The sequence below is a fragment of the Triturus cristatus genome, chromosome 4_1 (assembly GCF_964204655.1).
Source record: "Triturus cristatus chromosome 4_1, aTriCri1.1, whole genome shotgun sequence".
Lineage (NCBI taxonomy): Eukaryota > Metazoa > Chordata > Amphibia > Caudata > Salamandridae > Triturus > Triturus cristatus.
Genome location: NC_140585.1, coordinates 743,442,442 through 743,464,695, shown reverse-complemented (window position 1 = coordinate 743,464,695; position 22,254 = coordinate 743,442,442). Strand labels below are relative to the sequence as shown.

The following is a 22,254-nucleotide window of genomic DNA, read 5'->3' as shown; positions in this document are numbered from 1 at the left end:
TTGGTTCTGAAGGATGTCTGGTGAAACAAAGGAAAGGAAATTTAATTAATCACAGAAAACTGAGTTGCGACACTGCTGACAAAAGGGAATTTTACTATTTAGCCCTTTTGCAAATGTTCAAACCATGGCGTTCTGAACTGGAATTACTTGGAGATTTTCCCAGCTATGAAGAATCATTTAATGCTTGTAAAGATAGCCTACAATGCACTGCTTTCGCAAAGTATGTGAGAATGTTGAATGATGAAATTGATCAAGAAGCTACAATTGCAGCTGAGATTGCTAGAGACAGTTCTCAAGACAGTCAAAGTTCTGCTGCACTGAGTCAAGATCCACTAGGACAACCAATTGTTGAAAATGAAGCAGCGATTGCAATGAATTAGGTGGAAACAGCAATGTATCAAGCACAAGAAGATGCAATACAGTTAGGAAACTTGGAAGAGCAACTAAATGTTGAACAGAAACAAATATATCAGCAAGTGAAAGAGCAGATTGACCATGGATTACTTCATGAAAAGAGAGTGTGCTCATGTACATCATTTCAACCTATCCGAATGTATGTGAGTGGTCAAGCTGGAACAGGAAAGAGTTTCTTAATTAAAGTAATTACAAGTTATCTGCAAAAAACAACTGAGTCACATTTGTCTTGTGTTGTCACTGCTCCAACTGGGTTGGCAGCACATAACATTAAAGGAATTACTTTACATCGTTTACTAATGCTGCCAGTAGAGTATGAGAACAAATTGGAATACCACAAGCTATCTGGAGAAGCTTGTTGTGAAGTTTCAAGAGTGCTGATGAAAATGAAACTTCTCATTATTGATGAGGTGAGCATGGTTTCAAACTTGATGCTTGCCTTTGTGCATTTAAGAATGCAGCAAATTCTTAAAACAGAGTATGACGTGTTATTTGGAGGAAAACACGTCATAGTTTTTGGAGATCTACTGCAACTGACACCGGTAAAAGGACAACAGGTATTTAAAACACTTGCCCATGAAGATACCAGAAAGTCTCTTGGCAGTGTTGGTAATGTGAACATTTGGAGTAATTTTGAATACAAAGAACTGACAACAAATATGCGACAGGCAAATGATGCTGAATATGGAAGTATTCTTCAAGATATAAGAATTGGAATTCTTTCAAAAAAAGGGAAAGAAGCTTTGGAGAGTCGATTACTTTGCAATGTCTTTCCAAATGAAAATGCAGTTGCTGCAAAAGTGTACGTGGAAATTGCTAAAAATAAGTCAGTGATTTGCTTAATGCCGACACTGCATAAGTGTTCAATATTTAACGAAGAATTATTAAAATTGGAAAATTAAGAAATTGTTAAAATGGAAGCCATCGATAAAACACTACATGAAGGAATCACTATTATTTTGACGGGTAAGTTGAGATCAAAACTAGATTGTTTAGAAAAAAAAATATCTAAAACTGCTGGTTTAGAAAAGACACTGTATGTGTGTGTAACCTGTCGGGTAATTTTAAGGCGTAATTTGGATGTAGAGAAAGGTTTAGTTAATGGTGCAATGGGAAAAGTGGTGGATTTTGTGAATTATCAGAAAAAAGAAGGAATTGAATTTTTAAAAATTAAATTTGATCAGATTGATGAAGTTAAAGAAATTGGTCGTTGTTCAGTTCGTTTTTTGCTTGTTAAAGATTTATATGTCAGTAGGAAACAATTTCCATTTTCTCTGGCATATGCAGTAACTATTCATAAATCTCAAGGATTAAGTGTAGACAGTGCATTGGTGAACATTGGATCTACTGTATTTAAAGAGGGTATGGCATGTGTAGCTTTGTCGCGAGTTAGAACATTATCTGGTTTGTTTTTGATTGATTTTGATGAGACAAAGGTTACTGTAGATGCAAACTGTGTAAAAGAGTATAATAGGTTAAGAAGGGTGTATGCTCCAAATTTAGGTCAATATCCTGTATTTGAAAAGCGTGTGGTTTGTCGAAAAAGAAGGTTAGAGAATATCTGTTCTGAAGGTGTCAAGAAGGGAAAAGAACAAGATAATGTTGCGATTGCAGGTAAATAGAAATTGGACACTGTTGAAGAGATTGTTGGTTATCAGTTTGAAAATAGTTTTCGTGTCAACTGCTATGCTAATGTAGTTGTCAATGTTGTTTTTTATCGTGAAGGTTTGCAAGAACAAATTATGCGGAATTGGGAAAAAGATTTGGTTCTCTGTTGCATTCTGTTTATGAAAAATTGACAACAGATAGAAGTAAAATACAATCTGTTTCAGATGTTCGTAATCTTTTGGATGTGTGTTCTGGTTCTACACAATTTACACAAAATATCCAACAAGATGCTCAGGAATTTTTAATGTATATGCTTACCATTTTTGAAAATGAAGGTGTAGAAATAGAAAATATGTTTGGCCTTTCTTACAAATGGGAACATTATTGTGAAAATTGCATGTATACATGTAGCACCAATGTAGACACTGAGAGATTTCTGTATTTAACATTACCAGACTGTAAATCAGCGTCTTTCAATAAATTAGTGAAAGATGCAATTCAAAACATGGAGTGTAGCCAATGTAAATCAGAAATGTTATCCACATTATTCTTAACAAAATATGGAAAATACATAATTTTAATGATGCAACGTTGTACAGCTGATGGAAGAAAATTGGATACTTTAATAAAGCAGTTTGTAGCAACACAAGTATCAATATCAGGAAGGACTTTTGTAGCAATTGCAATAATTTTCCATGATGGTCCTTCCACCACATCTGGACATTATACTGCCTACCTAAAATATGACAAAGGCTGGACACTTTGTAATGATGCCCAGTTGGTTTTCAAACAACGTTTGCCTAGGGAATTACAAAATTCCTACCTAATATTTTTAAAGCCAAAGTTTTAGGAAGATAATTCAGTCTCTGAGGAATGTATTATTATAATTTAATAGGACTACCATTGGACAATTTACACAAAGAAGAAGTGAAAAAATACTGTTTGGCCTCAAGGAAAGGTATATTTTTGAATTATGGACTTTTTGGTGGTCGTTTATTCGGTGATTATTTTAATGCGGCAACATTTACAGTTTTTATAAGTTAAAGTTATAAAATTTTGTAATCTGTAAGCATTTCATATATGTATGATTTGTATTTTCTGGTATTTTACTGAGAATAGTATGTTGGTTTTTTTTTTAACAATCTTTCTGATTGTTTTTTTTTTTGCCCGCTGTTAAGTGATGAGTACCATTGAAATCACTATTTCTAGTGAAATTCAATATATTCTGAGAACAGCAAAAAAGGCAAACAAATTACTTTGTGGAAATTATGTTGTGTTGTAAAAAATGTATTATTATATGTTATAATTTTTGTTTTTTTCTTTCACAGATCCAAATTTTAAAATAAGCAATTTTTAACAATTTTTATTTGAATGAAAAACAGCAAAAAATGAATACCATTTTTTAATGATATTACTGTGAAGGTAAGTTTAACTAAGTCTCAATATGCAGAATGAAGAGGCCTGCAAGAAGCTACAAAGTTGAAACACGTTTCTAAAAACAATCTGTTTATGTAGTTTTGAAATCTGACCATAATCAGATATCATGTGACCTGCAAAAAACGAGATTTGAGGGGTTCATAATATTTCACGTTTTTAGCTGTTGAAGGACCGCAATCATTTCAATCATTCTTCTTTGAACATCTTTGCAGACAAAACTCTGTGCTTACTTTTATTATTTGCAAGGAAATTTTAAAACGGAAATATGTCACTTTTTGGAATATAGTTATTGTGCAAGACACTCTTTTATATTTACAAAGAGAGGAAAAAGCACTCTGTGCACTTTTTATACTCCATGTAAATACAACCTCATCATTTAGACCACTTTGTGTTGAAAGGGTGTTCTATAAGTGTTGTTGTGCATGATTGCACTTAATACTCATAGAACAAGACACATGTCTAGATTTATCAGAAATCATAAATCTCGATATGTGTGTGAATGGTGCACCATTCTACAATTGGTGTAGGAAAGCACAACAAAGAGAATTGTTTTAATTTCTCCACATTTTTATATCTTCAATGCATACTGAAATCTTCAGCATACATTAAAGGAGAAAAATGCATTTTCTCATTGTTTTTGTACAGGAAAGTGTGTCTTCCTGTAGAAAAACAAACAGCACATGACACAGATATCCTTGCACTATTGTGCAAGGGTGCCTGTGTCACCACATGGCTGCAGTTTAAGCAGCCGTGCAGACAGAAGCATAGATTTGCAACATATTTATGTACATATGTTGCATGCCTGTGCTTCGGAAGTACTACAGCACACTGTAGTTAAAGAGGTTACTGTGTGATGCTGCAGCACTTCCTTATAGTTCTGCACTTATACATTCACCATATGCTACTAATGCATTCATTCACTCAATTACGTACTACACATACATTCATGTAAACTTTCACACACTAACAAAGAAATTTAGCTCTTTTTTTAAACCAGGAAAGTTAGTTCTTACAAGAACTTTTTTTTTTCTTCTTTTATATTTTTTTGGGGGTTTTCTGAACAATTTTGTGATTTTTTTGATTTTTCTGAAAAAAAACCCCAAAAACACAAAACAGGAGAAACCAAAGAATGAACTTCAGGGAACAATAATTTTTTTTAAAAACAACTAGCAAATATGACTTTCTTGGCGGCGGCAGATCAGATCGATCGACTGCTCGCCGTAGCACAAAGTCTTATTGCACTTAGTGCAGAGCACTTTTAAAAATTGAAATTGAGGACGGATGTCCAAGGTTTGGTCTGATGGATGTACTCTTGATGTGCTCGGCTGCGATGGGGTGGATGGCGCAGGAGCAGGAGTGTTTCTCATCCGTCGGCACTCTTCTTTTGCAAGATTGTTTGGATGAAGGGTCCTCATGTGCTTCATCATACTTGCCGTGCCGCAAGAGTATTTCTTGTTAGGATCCCCTCTCGATAGGACTCTTTTGCAAATCTTGCATGTGACCAAGGTGGCATTGGTTTTATTCTGCCCCTCGGGAAAAGTAAAAAATTTCCATACCACTGAAGAGAAACGTTCTTTGCGTGATAACTCCGGCAAAAATTCATCCTCAGAGGTTTGAGGTGATCCAGGTGATGCCTGCTGCCCTGAAGCCATTTATGGTTGAAAAAAATTAGAGCTAAGTGTAAACTTAGTCTAAAAAATGTTCTTCTCTCCAAAGAGGTGGTTCTCCAAAGAAGCTCAAAGAAGAATGATTGAAATGGGTGGGGTCTTTCAGTAGTTAGAACAGGAAGTGTAATGAACCAATCAAATCTCTTTTTTTGCAGGTCACATGGGATCCGCGCACCCTTCGCGTACGCAGCACGCACCCAGCGCGCATCCGCGAAATTGAATTAAAAAGAAATATAGGATTAGATGCCAAAATATATTAGTTTTAAGACTAGTTTAGAGTTTGTCTTCAATTAATATTCACATGCAATACATCAATATGTTTTTTTAAATGTTAAATACTTCGCGGGATCCGCGCACCCACCGCGTCATAGACGCAGATGACGCATCGCGGAAGCGCGTAAATGTCGCGTTACGTATAACGAATGTGTTGAATATAGGCTGGGAGTTGCGTACCGGTCGCATTGCAATCGCGCACTAAACACGTACCCAACGCATACCATCGCGTAGGGATCGAGAACGTGCGCTTAGGTTGCGCGGATCCAAAAACATTGAAAAAAAATATATATAAAATAAAGATTTGCATATATAATTAAAAAAATATTTTGAAAAATATAAAAAAATATGTTTGAAAACCCCATTAAGTTCAAATAATATTTTTTAATTTTTAAAAGAATTAATTGAAAAAATACATTTAAAAATGGTGATAAAAAAGTATTTTAACAACAATGTAATTAATGAAATTGACACACTGCATTTGAAAAATAAAGAAATCCAATCAAAATCATTAAACATGATATCTTCAGAGATAAGTTATAGATAGGAATTAGCATTTAAAACACTTTTGAAATTCACTAAAAAAAACATAGGTTTCAGGCCTGATATAGCTAGGAATTAACATTTAAAAAAACTTTGAAATTCACTGAAAAAAACATAGGTTTCATGCACGTTATACTTAGGAATTGGCATTTAAAAAACCTTTGAAATTCACTGAAAAAACCAAAGGTTTCAGGGGCGTTATAGTTAGGAATTGGCATTTAAAAAACCTTAGGAATTCACTAAAAAAAAACATAGGTTTCAGGGGCGTTATAGTTAGCTGAACATTTCCCTCATACAAAACCATTGAAATTCCCCTGTTATAGTTAGTTCAGCTAACTATAACAAGCGCCCCCGCAATGCACTGCTGATGACGTCACATATTACATCACTCATGACATGGTCAGTGACATCACTGAGCTACTGGGCCTAGGACCCCTTCTGCCCTTGACTCTCAGTGGTAGCTGTGGACGAGCAGTTAAAGGCTCCCTCGGGTAGTGTAGATACAGGTAAGTGAACAGGACTCATAAATCAAAGTCCAAACAGTGCGAACGATAAATCAATGTCCTGTCCAATACTTACTTTCATAAGAAAAAGAATAATTTTATTTCTAACTACACATTCATAAGAATAACGATAGTCATGAGCAGTAACACAATCCTATTGAGGTCACGGCTCCAGTATTTGTCAGGCAAATACCTGTCCCATCATTTTGTTTATAACGTGGTTGGGGGTTATTCCTTATTCACTGGTGGCCCCATTCAGGGAATGCTCACTAATAGTCTAAGCTCAAGATTTCCCCTTTGACTCTCAGTAATTAGTCATTCTGTCTCTGGTGCCACAGCACTTTCAGCAGCGAATCCCCTGGGGTCGACAGGCTCAGTTCAAGTCTTACCTGCTCCTACAGCATGGAATCGTTCAGGAGCCCTGAGAGTGGGCGCTCTTGAGTTCAGATCCTGGTCAGAGAAGTTGGGCTGCTCGCTGTACACACTGCAGCACACGCCAGGTGCAGAGTAGCACGGCCGGTTCAACCCTGCGAGTGGAGCAGCTTCCAACTCGTCAGATGCGGCAATCAGTTTCTCCAGAGTGGGTGAAGTACAATACTTCAGCTCTGGACTAGAATGCAGTGAGGGTGTGACGTCTTCCTCTGCATCCTCCTGATCTTAGAGGGTCAGTCAGGGCAGTTCTCACAGTGTGGCTAGACTTGCTGGTCGCAGCCTCACTCCAGTCCCAGGCGGCGGCCAGAAGTCTTTGATGATTTGGTTTCAGAAGCCCCTGAGTTGCAGCGCTACCTGCAAATGCAACACAGACCCATCTGATGCAATTGCCCACACCAGAGTGGCCTCTCCTGGCATATGAAGTAGCTACTAAGGCATTCATGAGTACTGGCACACTGGTCACACAATTACTTCAACGGAGGCCCCTTCTGGCATACGGGGTCACTGCAACAAGACAGTGCAGGCTTGGCGCACTGTGCACAGTGCTCAATACTTTGATTAGTCTTCGGTGGCCCTCTCCCAGCCTATGGGGGTTGCTGAAACAATCCTCCACATGGGCTATGGCTGGATCAGTGCACAGTCGAATCCTCAGACTTTGCACATTAGTCCTCATGGTAGAGCTCCCCACTGGACCTCGCTCCCTACAAAGCTCTCCCCTTTCCCACATGCACACTGGTCTTGGCAAGCAGGCAGGCACTGGTGCTCCAGCTTCCACGGCAGGTGATCTTGTTTTTCCTGAGTGATGTCCCCTCACCCAGCAGGAGGAGAAGACCAGCAGGCCTTTGCCCCAGTCCTGGTCACAAGCAGAAGTCTTGCAAACTTACCCTTCTCACAGAGCACATAATGCTGTTTGGCAGATGGCAAATTTTGGTGTCTCAACCTCCCCTTCTTATAGTCGTTTTCCAAACACCAAATGTGATTTCGTGTCAGGTAGTCTTTGAAGTTTTATGTTGGGGTTCTGCTTCCTTTGAAATGTACATTTCTCCTTTTCTTCTTTTCTTTTTAGAGGATGTCTATCACAGGAGGCATGACTCCGTAGAGGATTGACCCACAACACAATTTATGGGAGTGCCAGAGTTCACACCTGAATGTCAGCCACAGTGACGTGCATCAAATAGTAAATACTATTTTCCCAGACCTACTCTATGATTCCCTTATCATCCCTGTCTCCCTTCCTAAGTTGCATCCAGGCCCCTTTCTTGTTTTCTATCAATTAATCAAGGAGCAACCTTTTGAAGTGTAAAGGGGGGGGGGGTCGCCTTCTCCAGTGTGTCCCACCCAGCTCACAGGAATACAGCACTACACAATTCTGTCTGGGTAGATCCATCTCCGCCTCCTGTCTTCACCAGGTAGGCCTGGGCTTTCCAAAATGGAACTCAGTGTCCTTCAAATGATGTGCCAATGCAGGCCCACGTAGGGTACATTCACAGCACCCTTATTGTCCAGCAGTGTTACCTTGATGCATTTTACCATTCCAAGTACAGATACATTGAGACACACATGTCTCAATGTATCTGTGTGCACTGTTCAGCTCTGAAGCTTGCCTATACTGTACTAATGTGCTATTTGAAAACACATACTGCCAGCACACACCCACCATATGCGCTACACCACACTTCACCCTTCATGTATTGTGGTTCATGCAAGCACACATTCACCCAGCACAAGTTTCCATTGTTCATGCACTGCACAACACAACATCTTTCATGTCTTGTTTTTCTTGTAGGCATACAAACGCTTAGCACATGCACTAATCCTACATGTACTACACAACACTTGTGTTGCTTAACTCTTGGTGAAGGCAATAGGCTTCCACAACTAGGAGGGTAGCACTTTGGGTGTCTCTCCTCATCCAACAAGACCATGACAAATAAAAATCAGCATTAGGGATCCAGATGACAGTACAGATGGGCTATAAGTGCCTGGGTATATGTCTTTACCATGCAGAGGACTTTTTTGTCCCGATACTTACGGGTCCAGTCATTTTACAGATTGCGTGCTCATGGCAGCCGCCATTGAGCCCATCAGCACATGGGTCTATAGGCATGCACGTGTAGCCGTCCCCTTTGTATCCCTTCAGGCAACTACAGGAAACTTTCACTCCAGTCTGAGAACACTTCGAAGACTTGGCACAGCCTCCATTGTTTTGCTTGCAGAAATCCACAACTGTACAGCGGAGACAAATAAAAACATACATTTTTCATTTATTCGTGAGGTATTGTCGTGTCTGTAATATAACATCATGTACAAGCATTGCACATGGGCACGATGAGGAAACAATTCCATAATGGTGGGTTGGATACATTGAACATTGCTGGTGGTACACTTACTTCCATTAAAGATATGGTGGGACATGTCGGGATCACCACCACAACTCTGTGCTCCACATACACCAGCAATGTAAATCTGATGTGTTAATATGTGCTCTTACATGGGCCTCTTACATGGTGTGTGTTTCATGCTAATGAGACACTTCTCCACTTATAATACAGTTGTCTGTGGGTTATTCAATCAGCATTAATGCTCATGGAATACTTGGGCACTGATGTGTTACAGCCAACAATCGGTTTTAAATATGGCTGTGCCGTAGCTGACGTTCCTCAGTTTCCTCAGGGTCTTGTTAGATGAGAGAAATTAATCTATTGTCCACTGAAATTTGAATGGTTACAGTGGGCTCCTAAGGGGCTTAGGGTACTATTGTGATGCCCCTGAGATACAGTGACGGCCTGATACCACTCTCTCAACACCTGTGCTTTCTGCAGTACAGAGAGTACAATATGCCACCTAGTTCCCATTTTCCACTGTTGCTGTAGTGTCTCTCTGCTGAGTGACGCCACCATAATGGTGCATCATACAGCTCCACCACAGAGAAGCATTGAAGCATCGGTCCTCAAACAGATACATAACTTGTGCACACTTTTTATTTCACCAATGAGAAGAGCTGCGGGTTGTTACCTGTGCAGTGTCTGTCAGCGTGGGAGTGGCTAGGGTCTATTTTTGCTCATTCTTGACATGGGTGCAATTCCACTGCGGGTGTTGTAGCTGTGATTAACACTAATTGTTCCTATTGGTCAATGTCACCTTCAGGGCTGTGGGAGCGCCCAATGCCGCTGCATCCTTTCGTGAATTCTCGATTCACATGCTTTGGTTAATTGTATTTCTAAATCATCACACTATTCAAACTGCAAACCTCTCAACTTGCAGGCACAAAAAAATATTTTGGCATGTGAAACAAACCTTGTGAGAACTGTAATTTGAGGATTTTGGTTGTGAAGCTTCTACTGGGGCACATCGTGGTCCGGTTTTATGCGTTGACCCAGAAGGAGTCTGTGGGGCATATTATCAAGAACGGCGTTAAAATTATCACCAGTTTAGCGGCAGGACACTGCCGCTAAAGCGGCGATAATGGGCGATAATGGGCTTGATAATATGCCCTTGAGAATTTCAATAGAAGCCCAGGTTCACACCAGAAAATGAGCCTTTATTGGAATTCTCAAGGGCATGTTATCAAGCCCATTATCGCCGCTTTAGCGGCAGTTTCCTGCTGCTAAAGCGGCGATAATTTTAACGCCGTTCTTGATAATATGCCCCTGTGTGTTCCTTTTTGGGGTCCTTTGCGCACACATTAACTCAAACTATCTCCGCAGTAGAGTATATTTTGCTGACAGCAAAGGAGCAAATTAACAACGGTCAGCGATAATTATCGCTGGCAGTGCTTACCGATAATTATATTATCGCAGGCTATCTGTGGTATTTATCGCCCTGGTAGCGCGTTATTAACAACGCGTTACTCCAGGGCGATAAAAATTCCAGAGATAGCGAGGTTATCGCCCTTTAGCAGGGAACATCGCTGGTTTTCCATTGATGTTCCCTGCAAAAGGGCGATAACCTTGCTGCTACGACCCACAGGGTCGTATCAGCATAATCCACCCCCTATGTTATGGATGGCTCAGTCAGGATTTTAGCAGACTTTAGGCTTTGGCGAAAACGTCCGCTTTCGCCAAAATCTAATGTGTGCTAAAATCATGTGGGCTGCCTTGTAAATATCGCGATATAAACATCAGCGATATTTGCAAGGTAGTCCATCTTGGGTATGCCCAGTGACGCCCACTTTGCATCTCATTGGAGATGCAAAGTGAGGCATTGGGAAAAAGGGTGCTTACATGCGATTATGCATGTTAGCACCCTCTTGTAAATAAGACGCTGGTTTTATCTCTGCTTTTTTGGCTTTGTAAGCCAAAAAACTGAGATAAAGCCCTTGTAAATATGCCCCAAAGTTCGGAAATACAGAGCAGTAATTGCCTCTTTGTGTTTCTGAGCTCTGCTGTCAGCAAACCATTTCGAGTTAATGTATGCCCTTAAGACGCCACACAAAAATGCACACATCCCGTCTGTGCCGGTGCAGTGAAGAAAATGGGGGTCATGATACACCCCGAATTGTACAAGAGGGAATCCATAAGTTAACAAAGCGAAGACCACAAGCACGTGTTGTTATCAGGCGCTGAGAGAAAGTTAGCATACCCTGGACCGACAGACAGCCTCGGCAGGTACGGGTGGTCTTCAGTAAGCATGATATCAATATGTGTGTGACCAAAAAGATCATGAGGTCTTTCTGAAGTGTCCTGGCGAGGGAGCAGATCAGTTCTTCTGAGACTAGTGTTATACAGCTACTCAAAGGGCAGTCTCGTCTTTGGAGGCCAGTGTTCATCTGTGCTGAGGACTGGGTGCCAAAGGCTAAAAGTACCTGGACAAGTTTACAACGAGCTTTGACAATGTCTAGAGGTGTCTAGAGGTAACCATGGAGCTATACAAGTAGGTTCTAGTCCCATACTGAATCAGAGGCCAGATCATCTACTGCCCTGGATAACCTGGAGTGCAGAGGTGTCGCCTGGACAGCGACAGAGAAACTGCACAGTGTTTTTATGACGGCAAAGTAAGTGGGCACCATGTAGGACCATGGCTCACGTGAGGCATCAGACTCCCTACAATGTTTCCAACTACTCTCATCCCGGTTGGGTGCTGGGTCAAGCTCCTGAGATTGTCCAGATAGCCTTGAACGCTGGCAGCCCAATCATTGTCAAAGACTGAGTTTGTGGGAAGGTATTGGCACTCCTACTTGAGCCGCAAGCACCGGCAGTGCTCAACCATGGTTCTGCCCCTTCTTCCTCTCAGACAGGGAAAGAACTCACTGGATAGCCGCTGGGCCAAGATGACACAGCCTGTACTGTAAAGGGTGAAATGTAGTTAGGGCAGAATTCAGATCTAACATCTGCACGGATATACTTGGTGAATGGCATAAGACCCCAGAGCAGTGATTCATTTTGGCCGGCTGTTGCCTGTGGGGTCACCAGAAATTAATTTTGGGGACCAGCACTTATATTTTCTCATCAGATAAGGATCACGAGCAGTTCAGGGAAAACGCACAAAGGGAAAAGGAGGAGGAAGAAAAAGATGGAAAAATCGTCTCTCAAAAGAAGAAGTCCGGAACCTGCAAGAGTGAGATAAAAGAGCAGGGAGTGTGTGATGGTGGAATAAAGAGGCGTGCGAAAGACTGAAGACTGTGTAGCCTTGGTAATAGGTGCACTGACATTTAAAAGAACAGGTGGTGGGCTTCTGTGTAGGGCTTTGGGGACCTGCACTTACTCTTTCACAAATTAAGCACTCCCCATAGACAGCAGTTTCTTCGTTGAAAAGGCCATGTGTATGACTCAGGCCTATCTAGAGGGGCCAAATATGACAACTCCCCCAGAAAGAGCTAAATTCTTTGCCCACCTCACTGGTCTGCTCCATCAATAAAACCTAATTGCACCGCGAGTTAAAGGCTGTCATTATTTTGAAGCGGTTTACTTGACCCACCTCTGGTCCCAAATCTTGAGAAAGGGAACCACGCCCTGCCCTGCAGGCTTTTCACTCAGGGGGCTGGAATTTGCCAAGAACTAGACCAGGAAGAGAATTCCATCATCCAGCAAGTTATGAGAAAATTGTGACACCTGCTGTGACCCTTTCTATCCCAGGAACAGTCAGCAATGCTCCTTTTATGATGCCAGAGTACGCTGCATGAATACTGCCGACCCGCGTCTTCCAGGCTAGCTCACGGGGTCCATGGACTGCCTGCTGTCTAAGGGTAAACCCCTCATGGACTGCTTGGTGCTCGACTGGGAGCCCATAAAGGTGGTGAAGAACTAGTGTCATGCTCATCCTTTCTTGATTTCTGATGGTATACTGGGCTCCTAATGGTCAGTCGTCTGCCTCAGTATTGCTTCAAGCACAGTGCAGGACACCAGCCGTGGAGCACAATGGCATAGACCCCAGTAACACCCCTGGTCCTCATCAGGCCTACAAGACAGCAAGAATCACAGACAATGCAGTTTACCGGTTGGAGCCTTGACTCAGCAGACTCCAATAAACTTTAGTTTAGTAAACTTTGATATATACAGCTACTGCGGCCATACTGTGGACTTTTTTTAAATCCAAAAACAAGACAAATCCTTTTTCGCTATTTTTCTACCTGTGTAATATGAAATGGAGTTCACAGATTTTTCTTCAGTCAATACATTTTGAATCTGAACTAAAAGGGGTGAAATGGACTGTAAAACCATTAGGCTTGCAAATCTTTTTAAATATTAAAAATTGTTTTTATCATAAATATAATCACCAAGAAACGTTTTTTAAGAGTTGAAATTTTCAACTTGACTTTGCACTATTTTGGTTCTTAAAGTCCAACCGTTTAAAGATTTGATTTCTGCTTTAAACTAACATTTCCATCTTCACATTTGAAAAGTGGAGAATATGTATTTCTTCCACTAATAATTTAAACGAAACAACAGTTTGAAAGAAGATTGGTCCATATTTAGACTTAGTTAAAAACTTTAGTCTGGAGAAAATCCTGTTTACTCATTTCTCTATCATGTAATCAGCGAACCTGGTGCACCTGGATGGGCTTTGTTTCCACTATGCACCAGTCCACAGGCACGGAGGCCACTGAGAAGGGCAACGTCTCACGCAGGCGACATGCATGTAGCCACACAGGCCACTTTCATTGAAATGGTGCAGCAAGCGGGCGCGGCGCCCATCAATGTGTCACCGGCTTCCCGGCATAGGTTTCAGCCCTACCTGGCTTGGACTTCCAGCGGTAAAGAGGTCCATGCTGCTGATACTTCGCTCCCCCACCGAGCCGCCATCTTGGACTCTTAATTTTCTGCGGGTTCGACCGGCAGCAGCGTACGGAGAAAAACACGTGGGGCAGCTGCAAGGGGAGGGGCGGAGTTTATCAATGCAAACTTGCACATAGAGCGTAACCGGCAAACGCCGAGCCTTCATCACTGTTAGGGGTGAATTCATTCTGTCTAACGTTGATTAAACAGGTGCCGCACCATTCACATCTGGCAGTTAATGCCATATTGGAGGTGGCATTTCCCGTAAACAAACTTTTACTGAGCGATGACTGTTTCCGAAACAAAAATGTAATCGGGCATAATGTTATTATAAACAAGGAAATCAGGTGGACAGCTTTCAATGTTCAGCCGCGGTTGTAATGAAAAACAAGCATGTGCGTAAAAAGACACAAGCAGGACCGGGAGTGCCTAAAGGGGGTGGGGGTGCCAAATAGTCACGGACAGCGGAAGGGAGTGAGAGGGATGGGAAGAAAGTAGTCTGCAGTAAAGGGGCTGATAGCCACAGAAGGACACAAATGACGACATGGCCGTCATGGGGAGGGACTAACAGGCTGAAAACAAATCAAAATGCAGCATTTAAGATGTAAGCCAATCCAAAATATGGGCGGAGAGTGGGCGGAGCTTAAACGAAAGCTTCCCTGCTATAGTGTATACTGCATGTCTCAACGAGACAGCGCAAGCGCTGCCTAGGCAAGACCTAAAAAGACATTGGCATTTATAATGCCAATAACTCCCACAAATGCGCGTCTCGCATTTGAGCTGTTGGCATTGAAGATGACAGTATTTTTTACTTTTGCTTTTTTATACAATTGACAATAGTGCTTTGCAAATAATTTAATTCCACTGCAAATAAAAACAAAACAAAACATTCTGCCCCATCTTTTTAATTGGCTCCTCTCCTGTCCTGTCCCTTGTAAACTGTCATTTTTTGTTGATCAATAGGCTTAGTAGTCCTATCTTAGTACCACCTTGTCTCTTCTTGTAACTTCCCATGAGAACATCCCTTGTTATATGTGTCATTACTCCCTAAGTTTTAAGTACAGCCTTGTTTTATGTGGTATTACTCCCTAAGGTTAAAGGACAGCCACAGAACACTATTTTCTTAATGGGTTTTAGACAGAAAACAGCTTTTAGCCTCAGAGAAAGCTTGCAGTGGTTACTTTACTCACTAGCACATCTCACATTTATATGAGACCTTCTATAAATGTCCCTTCCTCAGCTCCACACAAAGTAGAACCTAATCCAGAATTAATATAATAATTCTTTTGTCACATAAAAAAGCTACTAATTTTATATATGGGCATAACTATTTGAATGTACTTGTGGTACTGTCTTGCATGCAATGCATTATGGGTAGGGTGGATTTACCATATCTACTGCAGGGTGCAGAAAACATATGTGGCCAAAAGAGGTCCCATAGGACCTCTTTTGGCCACATATGGTACTGCACCCTATAACATGGTTTGGCAAAACACATTGGCATTTATAATGCCAGTACCTCTAACTTTGTAGGGTGCAGTACTATATGTGGCCAAAAGAGGTTTCATGGGACATCTTCTGACCACATATGGTACTGCACCCTGCAAATGGCTTGGTAAAACAAGCATTTACAATGCAATAGGTCTCGCATTTACGCGAGTTTGAGCTATTGGCATTGTAAATGAGAATGCCTTTTATTTATGTTTTGGTTTTTTAACACATAAATAAAAGTCATTGTCATTTACAATGCCAATAGCTTAAACTTGCGTAAATGTGAGACCTATTGCATTGCAAATGCTTGTTTTAGACTGAAGCGACCTCTGCCAGGAATGACCCTCAAGCGACTGCACACAACAATAAAGAGGGGTGGGCGAGTACTAAGACCCTGCACAGCAAGTTAGTTCTGGCCCTGGTCATCGCAGAAGAGCTAAGTGCACAACCCAGTTATTTTTTGTGGGGGTGGAACGCAGAGGCGCGTGAGTGCTGTATATAATGAATGTTTCAGTGTCCATCTCAATGGGACTTATTCCATCGACCTCCGACACAAATCACTTCTCTGGTATCCGATGCTGTTATCTACCGATTTTACACAAATCTTTGCTGCAGTCTCCTTATCTCAGCTACCATTACCAATTTGCTTCCTCTGAACGGTCCTCCTGCAACTCTTGGTGCTGCCTTGTATGACAAACTCTGGTGCGGCTGCAAGAAGCCGCAACCATTTCTGCGCGTGCATGCAAAATGATACTTAAAGGCCCTTTATATGTCTGCAGGTAATATATTAACAGCACACATTTTGCATAATTAATTGATGCATTGCGTTCCACTTTAGGGATGAGACCGCACATAGACTGACTTCTCTCTTGTATCATAAAAAGTGAACTCACCTGTACATTTGAGTCCATCTCCCTCATAAAACGGCTTGCACAGGCACGTGTTGTTTTCTTTACAGACGCCGTTACTCGAACACGCTGGGGAACACACTGGCAGCACATCTGCAAACGTGGGAGGAACAGCTTTTGTTTAGTAAGAGCTCTCAGAGATAGAAAGATGACGGGCATGGTCTGCACGGAGGCATTTGTGTTATGGGAAACGGATATTTGCACCGCAACTTGTAGACAAAGCGCACTTACCAATGTTTTGCTTTTGTAAGGTGATCCCATGATAGCTTTAGCAGCAGTGGCCTTACTGCTAGTAAGTTCTCACTGCTGCACAAGGGGACAGAATGACAGACGCCTTTATTGCCACCATGGAATAGGAAACCTCAACTTTATGGGAATTTACAATCTTTTTTTTCTGGAAGGATGGGCCTGATGTACTTAGGTTTGTCCCTGGTTTGAGACAATTTTAGAACTTTCTTGAGGCAGAACTAGCACGCTACCTGAGGCCAGGAAGGGGAGTCTTCAGGACTGGCTGAAGCTCAGAAGAATGGCCTCAAGACTGGCTTAGCAGGGTATTTGGCCAAGTCAGGGATCTACATGAATCAGGCCTTATTTTCTTTCTTAAGAGCATCTTAAGGCTGACTAAAAGTGAGGAGAAAGTTGTATTAATTCTGTATTAATACACACCTTTGTTCTGTAAATGTGCATGCCCCTTTAATCACAAGAACACTGTATTTAGCTATGTTGTAAAATGTACCCTACATGTAATACATGCGTGGTGCCCTGATTGCCGAACTACATGTGAACATGGAATACTGACTTCTTATCTTAGCCCTGGCATCATGTCAATCTAGCATGTGTGCAGAAGTCTAGGCCAATCCCTGACAATGTGAGGTCCAAGACCTGTCCTGTGACATGGAGGGACACATTAAGCATACTATTATAGTGAACAGTGGACTACAGTCCCTGTGCAGGGTTCATCATTTAAATAGGTGGTGGCAGTGTACTATGTTAATGTTTAATGATGTGCATTATGGCAAGTCCTTTTGATGTGTGTGCCAGTGAGAGAATGTTGTACTGACCCTTATCATGTCAAGGTCCACTGTTCCAGATCCAGAACCTTGCTCTGACATCCTGTGTGCATGTTGAGTCTGTGCATGTGTACAGTGAGCTTGTGATACATGTATGGGTGAAGGACCTGTGGGAGAGTTGACTGAGTCTAATTACTAAAGATACTGGAATCCACTTTGGATGCCCTGGCATAAATTGGCACAGGATGGAGGGTCACAATAGCTTCCCCAGACAGGGGAAGTGCATTGCCTTAATGCCTGTCGCTATAAGGTGGAGAACCCAGTCACTGCAGTGAGGAGAATGAAGACAGGGCTACCATTAGAATTTCCTTGAATGCTTTCTTGGAAGGGTTTGCTGATTGGTTCTTCCTGAGCCTTCCATTAGGTAGATGTGCAGGACGACACTATCTGTTGTTTAAGGAGAAGAAATTACGAGGTAGGGCATAGCTGTTTGTCTGTCTGGATTAATGCTTTAGGAAGGCTGATGGCAGCCATGTGCAGAGATCTCACACTTTATTGTCCCCATTGTAAGGAAATGCTTCTTTTCGCCCGATCACTCCCGTTATTGTGGACTAATGCTATTGGTTCTTGAACTGTGCACACTGGCACACAGCTAACCAGACCGCAGGTCAAGTGCTCTTAACTTTCCCTAATTACCTATAAATTGCTAGTATATGGAACCCTGCATCCCCAGGACCCATAAGTTGAATTGCACTAGTGGGTTGCAGCACTTATTGTCCCGCCACTAAAGGCCCATGAAAGCATGACTCTAAGCCTGCTACAGTGGCTTGGCTGGTCAGTTTTAAAACTGCCATTTCGATGTGTCAAAATCACCTGTTTGCTAAGCATAAACCTTCCTTCTTAATAGTATAAGCAATACCTAAAGTATGCCTTACTAGCCCTAAAACAGTGTGCATAGTATTTAAATGTAGGAATATGTATGTAATGTTTTTACATGTCCGTACAATAAAAAAAGCCCAACCCCCTTTTCCACAGTATCACGGCTGTCTGTGTCATAGCAAATACAGGGTTACTTTATCACACTTAATAACACTAACTTCAGATTAGCACTTGCTAGAAACATACTTCAAACACACATTTTCATAGTTAAACAAAATCTAAACTTAATGCTAAAGTGGAAGTTTATTTATTTCAGAAATAGTGACTTTAGAAAGTCACTACTTTTCTTGCCTAGAGCCTTTAGCAACCTTTTCAGAGTTAATCCCCACCTGTCACTGGGCAGCCTGCTGGGCCCCTGCAAGGAGGTGTGAATGGCTCCCACTTGTACCAGGGAGAAAGAAGTGGACTGTAAAGTCAGTTGGCTGACTTCCTATTAAGGTACAGGGCCACAAAATCTGCATGAAGCCTACTTTTTCCAAGAGCCAAGCTGTCAAGTTCCAACTTGATTTTCCATTGATCCTGCTGGCGGCTCCTAGGAGTGTGGGTCCTTACCCCAATGTGGTGTCCACAAGGCCCTGGACCCTTGGCTGGTATTAGAGTGTACTCCTCTAACCATAAAACCTCCACAGCTGGACACTTAGAAACTTTTTCAGAGTTTTTCTTCGAGAGAACCAGCAGAGACCATGACCGATGTTAAAGCTGCATTTGCCGATGTTGAATCGCTGGTCGGATTCCAATTGCTGGTTTCTCCTGCTGAAATGATTTAGACTTCCAGAAACGTTTCTAAGTCCGAACGTTGAGGGTCTTCATCGAGGCCGATGTTGAACAGCATCCAAATGCTGAAATGATCTTCCTGGGTACAGATTTCAATAGCCACCAGCTAGGAGCATCCTGGTCAACGCCGGCCACTACAAGTTCCCACTGGAGTCAAGACTCACACTGAGGACTCAGACTTCACCAGGCTGCCATCGTTGAGCCCTCCTATGGATCCAGCCTGCAGCTCAACACAGTGATAACCCATTGACGAGGACTTTTCTAAAGAAAATCTTCTAAGTCAGAAGGTAAACTTTCCACCAGGACAATTCTGGTCCCAGCACTCGACCAGTATTAGCTCGCAGTTGGCCTCAAATTTAGACTTTGATCCAGTGTAGCGCGACCAGAAAACCACAACTATTTTGACTTAAAACTTTAATAAATCTCTGGTTCCCTACTTCTGCATGTTTTTCATTTTGGTGTCTATTTGTTCATTAAATTTTACTCTATTTTTATAAATTGGAGTGGGGTTTTATTGTGTTTTGTTTTCTACTTTAATGTTTTGGTACTGATAAATGCTTTACACATTTCTCGTATGTTAATCCTGTCTGCTCTGTGCTATAGCTACCAAAGGATCTCAGGTTTAAATTATTGAGATCTAACTGAACCTAGCACAGACTTATGACATTACTACTTGTGAGGACTCACACCACCACCAACTAATAATCAACTTTGTCACACCCATGTTGCGGCTACTCCTTTTTCGATCCCGCCCCAGCGATACCTGTTGTGGAAAGCATCACTTTCAAGCAAATGCTGTGCCTGAGCATAAATATGGAATCCAACCCGCTATAATTTGTACCAGTGCCAAGTTCTTGACCAGGAAAGGGAGTGCTTCACAGAGCACTCAAAGAACAACTGTAACCTGGGTTGTTGTCCATCTGCCAGCAGTCTCAGAGGCGAGGTATCATCACCAGAAGTCACAACCTTCTACTGGAAGAGCCGCAAGAAACCTAGAAGCCTGTCTGCCTGGTGAGAGAGGGAAGGAGTGTGCCTAGCCTGGCAGGAGGTGTGACTGCTCAGAAAGGAGAGGCCCAGCCTTTTCCCAGCATGAGGTATGCTCGTAGGAAGCTGACAAACTTAAGAGACTGACCCAGGAGCGACCAGTGCGGGGAATACCCCACATTGTGCAGTGTTTCAGAAGCTTCAATTAACACTGCACCAGGTGTGTCAACATGAGTCGACCCGGCAGCCTGGCATGGGACGAGTGACTGGTGTTGCCATCTCTGAAATAAATATCAAAACAGGAAGCCCAAAACCATCTGCCCTGATTCCTCAAGAGAACTCGGGGGCATATTATCAGGAAACGGCGTTTAAATTATCGGCGCTTTAGCGACAGTTTCCTGCCGCTAAAGCGGCGATAATGGGCTTGATAATATGCCGTAGAGAATTCCCATAGAAGTCCATGTTCTGGTGTCAACATGGGCTTCTATTAGAATTCTCACGGGCATATTATCAAGCCCATTAGCGCCACTTTAGCGGCAGTTTCCTGCCGCTAAAGCGGCGATAATTTAAACGCCGTGCTTGATAATATGCCCCTCAGCTGGGAGGCCATAACTAATGCCAGCTGAAGCACCAGTTCGCAGTCGACCCGGGAGGACTGTACTGGTGCTGACAAGAAAGCTGCCTGAGCCCATCCCACGGAAATAACACTGCATGCAGCAGCTGCTGCGGTGAACTGTCCCATCTCAGATTTGATCACTTTAACTTCAACCTAAAATCAGTTGTTTAAAATAAAGGTTATTTTTTTGAATGGGGTAGTATAAGTTGCAAAGCACTATGAGAGGCTCCTTCCTGGATGCAGGTTGGGAAAACACACGTGTGGGTAAAGATGTACAAGAGGATTCTCCGATGTTATTCAGTTTTAATGCAAATACAGTTACTGCCCCCACCTGCTTCCACTGCCAAGCACAGTATTGTGAGGGAGGGAAAAGTCCTTGCAGCCCTGGTAGAGCAGTCAGTGCTTATCCTATGATTTTTCCATGTTAAGACCCTTCACAAGGCCTACAACCAATAGAAGAGATTGGATATTCAAACCCCCTCTTCAAGTCCAGCGCCCAACTCCCTGCCAGGATTCCACCAGCCTCTGCAGCTGCCTCTGAAAAGCCTGCAAGAGCCCTACTGCTATGCGTGGCACAGCAAGGCAAAACCACAATTTACCCAAAATCAAGTCTATGTACCTTTGTGGCTCTAAATGTTTGAAGACAGGCATAATGTTTTATTGCATTGCATGAACACATGTAGCAATAGTACGTGATAATTACTACATTTTTTATTATTGATGCAGTTGAAGATACAGGCATGTTCTTGGGCCAGTCTAGTTATATCCATAGTTTCTGAAATCAGGAAGTATGTAATTTATAAAGCAAATAAGTCTCCACAGACCTAGTTTAGTTTCACAGCTCTTTCCTCCCCAGCCGCTGTCGCATGTGCAGTCACCCGAACCAGTGATCCCCTCATCACACTGTCCATGATCTGTGCAGCTACATGCTGAAAACATAGAAAGAGCAAGATCTTATCAGTGAGTTATTTAAGGAGAATGCACCCAGCATATACACCCCAACATCATACCACACATAGACAAAGCCGAAGTCTAAATACATACAACTTCCTTAGATTCACGTTCCATCCCTAAGGAGCAACCTACCATTACATATTTTTAAAATGTACTATATACATATTCCTGAAGACCTGAAAAGAATATATAAATTATGCAACTGCTGACCTTCTGGAAACTGGGAGAAGTTCACACAAACTGAGTGGACATGAATGATAAATGCCTGAGCATTGATTAAAGTGGAGACGTTTCTTTAAGTCGGCATGAGAGACACACTGGAGCTCTCAAACCACTACAAAATGAAATAGACTATTGAGTGGCAAATATTGTGTACCACGTCAAAGCCACAATGCAGACAGAGGTATTGTATTGTTCTGTAGTTGCAGTTATATAGTGCCTTCATGCCCCGGACGGAGTGCATTAGTGGATGGGTAGCCTCCGCACT

The 22,254-nt window shown here is 42.1% G+C and overlaps 1 protein-coding gene across 1 annotated transcript in view; it reads right to left on the bottom strand.

The window, feature by feature from the left end:
* Positions 1–22,254, bottom strand: part of LOC146855449 (stabilin-2-like) — a 1,111,419-nt gene that overhangs the window by 116,274 nt on the left and 972,891 nt on the right. Inside the window, exons 57-59 of the mRNA XM_085653245.1 lie at positions 21,638–21,742; positions 16,476–16,583; positions 8,910–9,103 (exon numbers count right to left, since the gene is read on the bottom strand). Coding sequence (XP_085509371.1) covers positions 8,910–9,103; positions 16,476–16,583; positions 21,638–21,742 — 407 coding nt within the window. The remainder of the gene's footprint in view (positions 1–8,909; positions 9,104–16,475; positions 16,584–21,637; positions 21,743–22,254) is intronic.